This window comes from Pseudophryne corroboree, chromosome 9 (assembly GCF_028390025.1).
Source record: "Pseudophryne corroboree isolate aPseCor3 chromosome 9, aPseCor3.hap2, whole genome shotgun sequence".
NCBI lineage: Eukaryota > Metazoa > Chordata > Amphibia > Anura > Myobatrachidae > Pseudophryne > Pseudophryne corroboree.
Window position 1 is genome coordinate 296409597 of NC_086452.1, and position 10921 is coordinate 296420517.

At 48.0% G+C, this 10921-nt stretch overlaps 1 protein-coding gene across 2 annotated transcripts in view; it reads right to left on the reverse strand.

Moving 5' to 3' along the window:
• Positions 1-10618, reverse strand: part of DDX47 (DEAD-box helicase 47) — a 268148-nt gene extending 257530 nt beyond the window's left edge. Inside the window, exon 1 of one of the 2 annotated variants that reach the window (XM_063940384.1) lies at positions 10324-10618. In XM_063940384.1, coding sequence (XP_063796454.1) covers positions 10324-10368 — 45 coding nt within the window. In that variant the 5' untranslated portion in view covers positions 10369-10618. Of the gene's footprint in view, positions 1-10318 lie in introns of both variants that reach the window. The other variant, XM_063940383.1, reaches the window with a different exon arrangement.
• Between the last annotated feature and the right edge of the window lie 303 nt (positions 10619-10921).

Here is a 10921-nt window from a genome sequence, read left to right on the forward strand (position 1 = left end):
TTAGGGGTCCAGGAAAAATGCCTGTCTGCAAAGAGCATTGAACAATTTTTGCAAAGACAGGACCAATTATATCCATACAACCTATTAGAAGCTTGGTTGAGGCAGGGTCCCGACCACAGGTGGTGGGACGCAAAATCCGTGCAATTTCAGCAGTGTCCTTTACATCCACTGGGTTAAAACTGGTCCATGAAGGCAAGTGGCTTACATAGACAGGCTTTGTAGTTTGGCACTCCTTTGATGGCACCGTGGAGATTCCAGCCCGGATGGTGGATATTTAGGGGGTCATTCAGAGTTAATCGCACGTAGCAACTTTTTGGTGCTCGTGCGATCAACTAGACGCCGCCTATGGGGAGAGTGTATTTTAGCATAGCAGGGCTGCAATTGCTTGTGCAGCCCTGCTATGCTAAAAAAGTTGTGTGTAGAACAAGACTAGGCCTAGACATACTTACCCTGTACGATGGATCCAGCGATGAAGGTCCCGGAATTGACGTCAGACATCTGTCCACCAAACGCCTGGACATGCCTGCGTTCGGATTTCCACGCCCGGAAAACGGTGAGTATCCGCCCAGGAACGCCTCCTCGCTGTCAATCTTCTTGCAATCGTGCTAGCGACCATTTTCTTCTTTCTTCTGGTAGTTGCCCAGCGACGATGCGCGTGCGCATTGTGGGCACCGCGCAGGCCCAACCCGTTTGCACCGCAGCGTGCAAATGGGTCGGAATGACCCCTTTATCTGCAAAGAAGTTTGCAAACTCGTTGCATCTTGCCTGAGAGAGGGTTTCATCAGTCTGCAGGCATGCTCGCTTGCAAAGCATCTCCACTGTGCGGAAAAGTTGAGCTGGCCTATTGTTTGCTGCTGTGATCTCATTTGACAGGAACTGTGATTTCTTACGGGTGATTGTCAAATGATATTCTTCATTATGCTTTATTAGTTTTATTTTATCATAAGCTGATAATAAGCCAGGTATATAGTGGCAACAAAGCCAGGTTCAGAGTATAAGGTATACTACCACCCAATAAAATACATGACAAGAGAAATGGTAATATAAAAAAACAAAAATACAAAGTAAGATTAAAATCGAAATGACATTAATAGGTAGGTGGCAAGATATGTTTTACCCGTGTATAGAAAAGAATGGGTAAATTCTATAAATGGGAGGGGGAGAGAGAATCAATTCAACGCTTTGGACGCAGTGTGCCGTTTCAGAAATTAGTACATAGTAATAGTGTAAGGAAAAAGGTCATGATTTTATCACTACTGTATAAAGGAGAATATATGTGCAGCTGGACATCGCACTGAACCGAATCAGCCATTATCACTATTATGATACCATAATTATAAGAATTATGTAAATAGGAGGCTTGTAAGAGTATTTTACATAAAAATCAAGTTGAGGATTTGCCGTAGCACGTACCTGTTACATGCTAAATAATAAGATTTTACTTACCGGTAAATCTATTTCTCGTAGTCCTTAGTGGATGCTGGGGACTCCGTAAGGACCATGGGGAATAGACGGGCTCCGCAGGAGACAGGGCACTTTTAAGAAAGAATTAGGACTACTGGTGTGCACTGGCTCCTCCCTCTATGCCCCTCCTCCAGACCTCAGTTAAGGAAACTGTGCCCGGAAGAGCTGACAGTACAAGGAAAAGATTTTGGAATACAGGGTAAGACTCATACCAGCCACACCAATCATACCGTATAACTCGTGATAAACTTACCCAGTTAACAGTATGAACAACAACAGAGCATCAGACAAACCTGATGCAACCCTAACATAACCTTTATTTAAGCAATAACTATATACAAGTATTGCAGAAGAAGTCCGCACTTGGGACGGGCGCCCAGCATCCACTACGGACTACGAGAAATAGATTTACCGGTAAGTAAAATCTTATTTTCTCTAACGTCCTAGTGGATGCTGGAGACACCGTAAGGACCATGGGGATTATTATTATTAGCAGTTTCTTATATAGCGCAGCATATTCCGTTGCGCTTCACAATTAGAACAACAATTATAGAACAAAACTGGGCAAAGACAGAGAGAGGTAGGAAGGCCCTGCTCGCAAGCTTACAATCTATAGGGAAATAGGCATTGATACACAAGGATAGATGCTACCCGTCACATAATGGTTCCCCAGGTTGCTAGGTTCTTAATGGGCTGTATATGACATGATCACCCAGCAATGTTGGAAGACAAAATGTGAGTTTATGTGGACTGTACAGAGGGGATGTAACTTGATAGGGAAGCTGTGAAGGTTATGTGTGTGGGTCTGAAATTTGGTAGGCTTGTCTGAAGAGATGAGTTTTCAGAGAACGTTTAAAGGTTTGGAGACTAGAGGAGAGTCTTATTGTGCGTGGGAGTGTATTCCACAGAGTGGGCGAAGCCCGGGTAAAGTCCTGTAATTTTGAGTGGGAACAGGTAATACGTGTGGATGAGAGACGCAGATCTTGTGCAGAGCGGAGAGGTCTGGTAGGGAGATATTTTGAGATGAGTAAGGAGATGTATGATGGTGCAGTTTGGTTAATAGCCTTGTATGTAAGTAAAAGTATTTTATATTTGACACGGTAGAATACCGGTAACCAATGGAGGGACTGACAGAGCGGATCAGCAGATGAAGAACGTCTGGCGAGGAAGATTAGCCTCGCAGCTGCATTTAAAATGGATTGAAGTGGTGATAGCCTATGTTTGGGAAGACCAGTAAGGAGACTATTACAATAATCAATGCGGGAGATGAGTGCATGGATTAGAGTTTTTGCAGTGTCTTGTGTAAGATAAGGGCGTATTTTGGATATGTTTTTAAGGTGCATGTAACATGATTTAGAGACAGATTGAATGTGTGGAACAAAGGACAGTTCAGAGTCAAGGGTGACACCTAGGCAACGAGCTTGTGGGGTAGGGTGGATAGTCACATTGTCAACAGTTATAGAGATATCAGGTTGGTAACTACTCTTAGCTGGTGGGAAAATAATTAATTCGGTTTTGGAAATGTTGAGTTTGAGGTGGCGAGATGACATCCAAGATGAAATGGCAGACAGGCATCCAGTGACACGAGCCAATACTGGTGGTGACAAATCTGGGGAGGATAGGTAGATTTGAGTATCATCAGCATACAAATGATACTGAAATCCAAAGGAGCTGATTAGTTTACCAAGAGAGGAGGTATAGATTGAGAAAAGCAGAGGACCCAAGACTGAGCCTTGCGGTACTCCAACTGACAGAGGTAGAGAAGAGGAGGTAGAATCAGAGAAGTGAACACTGAAAGAGCAATAAGATAGGTAGGATGAGAACCAAGAAAGGGCTGTGTCCTGAAGACCTAGGGATTGTAGTGTTTGTATGAGAAGAGAGTGGTCAACAGTGTCAAAAGCAGCAGAGAGATCTAGAAGAATAAGTAGTGTGTAATGGCCTTTTGATCTAGCAGTGACTAGATCAGTCACTACTTTGGTCAGTGCCGTCTCTGTGGAGTGTTGGACACGAAAGCCTGACTGAAATGGATCCAATAAGTTGTGGGAGTTAAGAAAGTGTGTAAGGCGAGTGTAGGCAAGCCTCTCAAGTAGCTTGGAGGGACTGGGTAGCTGAGAAATGGGAGAGTGTGTGTTTGGGTCAGAGTTGTGTTTTTTTAGAATAGGAGTAATGACTGCATGTTTAAACAGAGAGGGAAAGATACCAGTAGAGAGAGAGAGATTACAGATTTTAGTTAAGGTTGGGATAAGCACAGGAGACAAAGTTTTACTGACCTGTGAGGGTATAGGATCAAGAGGAGAGGTAGTGGAATAGGAGGATGAAAAGAGTGTTGATACTTCATCTTCACTTGTTGGATCAAATGAAGAGAAAGTGCCAGAGGGTTCAGGTAGGGAATTGAGCAGGTCACTGGCTGAGTTAGAGCATACCATTTCATCTCGGATTTTATCAATCTTATCCTTGACGTAGGAAGCAAGTTCTTGTGCACGGATAGTAGCTAGTGGGGGAGGTGAGGGAGGGTAAAGTGATTTAAATGTATTAAAAAGTCGCTTGGGGTTGTTGGCATGATAAGAGATGAGAGATTGGAAATATGTTTGTTTGGCAGTGTCCAGGGCCTGACGATAGGAGTGGCAGGTAGTCTTATATGTGAGAAAGTCACTTAGATTCTGAGATTTCCGCCACTGACGTTCTACTTTACGTGACAGTTTTTGTAGGTGTCTTGTTGATTTAGAGTGCCATGGTTGGCATCTAAGCCTACGTGGAGTGTGATGGGTAGCTGGAGCCACTTCATCAAGGGCACTCTCTAGGGTCTGGTGCAGGTGTGATACAGCAGTGTCAGGTGTAGTAAATGTAGAGATTGGTTAGAGCAGTTGTTGCAGAGAAGTGGAAAGTTGGTGAAAATGTATATTGTTAGTATTTCTGCGGGTTAGAGGAGGCTTGCTTGGTTTTAGTGTCCTAGAATTTAAAGTAATAGAAGAGATTGTGAAGGTGATCAGGTTGTGATCAGAGAGAGGGAAAGGAGTGTTAGTGAATTCAGAAACTGAGCAGAGCCTGGTGAACACAAGATCAAGGCAGTGGCGCTCATGGTGAGTAGAGGAGTCGGACCATTGGGTTAGGCCAAGAGAGGAGGTTAGAGAGAGGAGTTTGGATGCATGAACAGATTGTGGACTGTCAAGAGCTATATTGAAATCGCCCATAATGATGGTGGAGATGTCAGAGGATAAGAAGTGTGGGAGCCAGGCAGAGAAATCTTCTAGAAATTGTTGTTTAGGTTGCCCAGGAGGGCGATAGATAGCTGCAACAAGCAGAGAGTAGGGGGTGAAAATCCTGAGAGTGAACTTCAAATGAGGTGAATGCGAGTGATGGAACCTGAGGTAGAACAGTGTATGTGAAAAACTGTGACAGTAAGATTCCGACCCCACCACCTTTACTATTATACCAAAGCACCCAAACGGGCGGGAGAGTGCGGATGACTCTGCAGCACCGAATGAGCAAACTCAAGGTCCTCCTCAGCCAGGGTATCAAACTTGTAGAACTTTGCAAAGGTGTTTGAACCCGACCAAGTAGCTGCTCGGCAAAGCTGTAATGCCGAGACCCCTCGGGCAGCCGCCCAAGAAGAGCCCACCTTCCTTGTGGAATGGGCTTTTACCGATTTTGGATGAGGCAATCCAGCCGCAGAATGAGCCTGCTGAATCTGGTTACAGATCCAGCGAGCAATAGTTTGCTTTGAAGCAGGAGCACCCAGCTTGTTGGATGCATACACGGTAAACAGCGAGTCAGTTTTCCTGACTCCAGCCGTTCTGGCTACATAAATCTTCAAAGCCCTGACTACATCTAGTAACTTGGAATCCTCCAAGTCACGAGTAGCCGCAGGCACCACAATAGGTTGGTTCAAATGAAACGATGATACCACCTTCGGCAGAAATTGCGGACGAGTCCGTAACTCTGCCCTACCATATGGAAAACCAGATAGGGGCTTTTACATGACAAAGCCGCTAATTCAGACACACGCCTAGCCGAAGCTAAGGCCAATAGCATGACCACTTTCCACGTGAGATATTTTAACTTCACGGTCTTAAGTGGCTCAAACCAGTGAGATTTCAGGAAACTCAACACCACGTTAAGATCCCAAGGAGCCAGTTCCTTTTGAAAGAAAATGGATAGGGCCGAAATCTGGACCTTAATGGACCCTAATTTTAAGCCCATAGTCACTCCCGCCTGTAGGAAGTGAAGGAAATGGCCTAGTTGGAATTCCTCTGTAGGGGCCTTCCTGGCCTCACACCAAGCAACATTTTCGCCATATACGGTGATAATGTTTTGCTGTCACGTCCTTCCTAGCCTTTATCAGCGTAGGAATAACTTCATCCGGAATGCCTTTTTCCGCTAGGATCCGGCGTTCAACCGCCATGCCGTTAAACGCAGCTGCGGAAAGTCTTGGAACAGACAGGGCCCTTGTTGCAACAGGTCCTGTCTGAGAGGCAGAGGCCATGGGTCCTCTGTGAGCATTTCTAGCAGTTCCGGATACCAAGCCCTTCTTGGCCAATCCGGAACAATGAGTATTGTTCTCACTCCTCTTTTTCTTACGATTCTCAGCACCTTGTGTATGTGAGGTAGAGGAGGAAACACATAAACCGACTGGAACACCCACGGTGTCACTAGTGTGTCCACAGCTATCGCCTGAGGGTCTCTTGCCCTGGCGCAATACCTTTGTAGCTTTTTGTTGAGGCGGGATGCCATCATGTCCACCTGTGGCAGTTCCCATCGATTTGTAATCTGTGTGAAGACTTCTTGATGAAGTCCCCACTCTCCCGGGTGGAGGTCGTGCCTGCTGAGGAAGTCTGCTTCCCAGTTGTCCACTCCCGGAATGAACACTGCTGACAGTGCTTACACGTGATTCTCCGCCCAGCGAAGAATTCTGGTGGCTTCTGCCATTGCCACCCTGCTTCTTGTGCCGCCCTGGCGGTTTACATGAGCCACTGCGGTGATGTTGTCTGACTGAATCAGCACCGGTTGGTTGCGAAGCAGAGGCTCCGCTTGACTCAGGGCGTTGTATATGGCCCTTAGTTCCAGGATATTGATGTGCAGACAAGTCTCTTGACTTGACCACAGCCCCTGGAAGTTTCTTCCCTGAGTGACTGCCCCCCACACACGGAGGCTTGCATCCGTGGTCACCAGGACCCAGTCCTGTATGCCAAACCTGCGGCCCTCGAGAAGGTGAGCACTCTGCAGCCACCACAGAAGAGACACCCTGGCCCTGGGGGATAGGGTGATCAGCCGATGCATCTGAAGATGCGATCCGGACCACTTGTCCAACAGATCCCACTGAAAGGTCCTCGCATGGAACATGCCGAAGGGAATGGCTTCGTATGATGCCACCATCTTTCCCAGGACTCTCGTGCATAAATGCACCGACACCTGTTTTGGTTTTAAGAGGTCTCTGACCAGAGTCACGAGCTCCTGGGCCTTCTCCTCCGGGAGAAACACCTTCTTCAGGTCTGTGTCCAGAATCATGCCCAGGAAGGGCAGACTCGTCGTAGGAATCAGCTGCGACTTTGGAATATTCAGAATCCAGCCGTGCTGCTGTAACACCTCCCGAGAGTGTGCTACGCTGATCAGCAACTGCGCTCTGGACCTCGCCTTTATGAGGAGATCGTCCAAGTATGGGATAATTGTAACTCCTTGCTTTCGCAGAAGCACCATCATTTCTGCCATTACCTTGGTAAATATTCTCGGTGCCGTGGAGAGCCCAAACGGCAACGTCTGGAATTGGTAATGACAGTCCTGTACCACAAATCTGAGGTACTCCTGATGAGGTGGATAAATGGGGACATGCAGGTAAGCATCCTTTATGTCCAGAGACACCATAAAATCCCCCTCTTCCATGCTTGCAATGACCGCCCTGAGCGATTCCATCTTGAACTTGAACCTTTTCAGGTAAATGTTCAGGGATTTTAAATTCAATATGGGTCTGACCGAACCGTCCGGTTTCGGAACCACAAACATTGTGGAATAGTAACCCCTTCCCTGTTGAGGGAGGGGAACCTTTACCACCACCTGCTGGAGATATAATTTGTGAATTGCCGCTAACACTACTTCCCTTTCTATGGGGGAAGCTGGCAGGGCCGATTTGAGGTAACGGTGAGGGGGCATCACTTCGAATTCCAGCTTGTATCCCTGAGACACAATCTGTATAGCCCAGGGATCCACCCGTGAGCGAACCCACTGGTGACTGAAATTTCGGAGACGCGCCCGCACTGCTCCTGGCTCCACCTGTGGAGCCCCAGCGTCATGCGGTGGATTTAGTGGAAGCCGGGGAGGACTTCTGTTCCTGGGAACTAGCTGTATTGTGCAGCTTCTTTCCTCTACCCCTGCCTCTGGCAAGAAAGGACGCACCTCTGACTTTCTTGCCTCTTTGTGATCGAAAGGACTGCATTTGGTAATACGGTGCTTTCTTAGGTTGTGAGGGAATATATGGCAAAAAATGTGACTTCCCAGCCGTAGCTGTGGAAACTAGGTCCGAGAGACCGTCCCCAAACAATTCCTCACCCTTATAAGGTAAAACCTCCATGTGCTTTTTTGAGTCGGCATCACCTGTCCATTGCCGAGTCCACAGGACCCTTCTGGCAGAAATTGACATTGCATTTATTCTAGAGCCCAGTAGGCAAATGTCTCTCTGGGCATCCCTCATGTATAAGACAGCGTCTTTTATATGACCCAGGGTCAGCAATATAGTATCCTTGTCCAAGGTATCAAGCTCCTCAGACAGAGTATCTGTCCATGCTGCTACAGCACTACACATCCAGGCCGACGCAATTGCCGGCCTTAGTAGGGTACCTGAATGTGTATAAACGGACTTCAGGATACCTTCCTGCTTTCTATCCGCAGGATCTTTTAGGGCGGCCGTATCCTGTGACGGCAGGGCTACCTTCTCAGATAAGCGTGTCAAAGCTTTGTCTACCCTAGGGGAGGATTCCCAGCGTAACCTGTCCGTTGGCTGGAAAGGATACGCCATAAGTAACCGTTTGGAAATCTGCATTTTCCTATCAGGAGAATCCCAAGCTTTTTCACATAACTCATTTAACTCATGTGAAGGGGGAAAAGTCACTTCTTGCCTTTTCTCCCCAAACATATAAACCCTCTTGGCAGGGACAGGGTTTTCCTCTGAGATGTGCAATACATCCTTCATTGCTATAATCATGTAGCGGATGGCTTTAGCCATTTTAGGCTGCAACTTTACATCATCGCCATCGACACTGGAGTCAGAATCCGTGTCGATATCTGTGTCAACAATTTGGGATAGTGGGCGCTTCTGAGACCCTGATGGCCTCTGCGCTGTAGGATCAGGCATGGGTTGGGACCCTGACTGTCCCAAGGCATCAGCTTTATCCAACCTTTTATACAAGGAGTTTACATTATCATTTAACACCTTCCACATATCCATCAAATCAGGTGTCGGCGGAGACACCACATTCATCTGCACCTGCTCTGCTTCCACATAGCCTTCCTCGTCAAACATGTCGACACAAGCGTACCGACACACCACACACACAGGGGATGCTCTATTTGAGGACAGAACCCCCACAAGGCCTTTTGGAGAGACAGAGAGAGAGTATGCCAGCACACACCCCAGCGCTATATGACCCAGGAATTACACAGTAATTTAGTGTTTACCCAGTAGCTGCTGTATATACTGATATTGCGCTAAATTTATGTGCCCCCCCCCCCTCTCTTTTTACCGTGAATCTGCAGGGGAGAGCCTGGGGAGCTTCCTCTCAGCGGAGCTGTGGAGAGAAAATGGCGCTGGTGAGTGCTGAGGAAGAAGCCCCGCCCCCTCAGCGGCGGGCTTCTATCCCGCGATTTTGTGTAAAATAATGGCGGGGGCTCATGCATATATACAGTGCCCAACTGTATATATGCCCTTTTATGCCAAGAGGAACTTAATTGCTGCCCAGGGCGCCCCCCCCCCCCTGCACCCTACAGTGACCGGAGTGTGTGGGTTTGATGTGGGAGCAATGGCGCACAGCTGCAGTGCTGTGCGCTACCTCATATGAAGACTGGAGTCTTCTGCCGCCGCTTTTGAAGTCTTCTTGCTTCACACGCCGGCTTCTGGCTCTGCGAGGGGGACGGCGGCGCGGCTAGCGTTCCTGTGTTCGATCCCTCTTGAGCTAATGGTGCCCAGTAGCCTAAGAAGCATGACCTATCCGCAGTTAGTAGGTCTGCTTCTCTCCCCTCAGTCCCACGTAGCAGAGAGCCTGTTGCCAGCAGCTCTCTCTGAAAATAAAAAATCCTAACAAAATACTTTCTTATTAGCAAGCTCAGGAGAGCTCACTAAAGTGCACCCAGCTCGGCCGGGCACAGATTCTAACTGAGGTCTGGAGGAGGGGCATAGAGGGAGGAGCCAGTGCACACCAGTAGTCCTAATTCTCTTAAAAGTGCCCTGTCTCCTGCGGAGCCCGTCTATTCCCCATGGTCCTTACGGAGTCCCCAGCATCCATTAGGACGTTGGAGAAATTTTTATTTTGGATTTGCTGCAGAGTCAAAACGGTTCATGGATAGACTAATAAAACGCTGATTCTAGTAGATTGCATATGGGTAATGGACTTACATTAGGTGAATGAGCTGTGATGAGAACATCTATACTGTACGTTAGAAACAGACACTGACCACAACAAGACAACACTCCCTGTATGGGCACCCATACGCAATGCATCAGCAGCAGCTACAGTGTCCCCGTGTATTACTGGCAAAAACATATACTAAATAATCTTACCCTATAGTCACAGAGTAGTGGAAAGTAACGGAAGAAGAAGCGAGTATAAATGAGTACATGTTATTATAACCCTACAGTTTCTTTCCTCACCAAACCTCGGAAACTCTTCGTTTTTTCCTCAGGCTGTGGAACATCCACATGCTCCGACGCCATGCTTCTTAGGGAAATAGATGAGAAACACACATAGACGCCTAACTTCCGCCAGCAATAACCACGTGATGGGAAATCACTCATTAGCACCCAATAACTGACGGTAGATGCTAGAACAGAGTTTGAGAAAGGACCTCTGACGTCAGGGGGAGGAGCCTCGCCACAAGGGGGAGGAGCCAGCCCAGCGGGATAGTTCTTCTACTATCCACGCCAGCAACCACTTCCTTTAGTAACCCGGTGGCGAGCCCGAAACGTGGCGCGCGAAAAAGGGGCGTGGCCTCCGAAAAGGGGCGTGGCTTCGCAGGAGGACCCGCGATCGCGAGCCACGCCCCCTGTTTTCGTCACTGAAGGGGCATGCCCAGCGCTCTGTGAGCCGCTGGCATGCCCCCTCTCCTTCTGTCTCCAATGAATAGACGCTGTGCGCATGCGCACAGCGTCTATTCTCCGCTGCTCTGCTAAGCAGGGCAGCGAGAGACAGAGACTCCCAACTGCCCCCCCCCCCCCCCCCCACCGCGGGACACTGCGGCCCGCGGGTGGGACAGC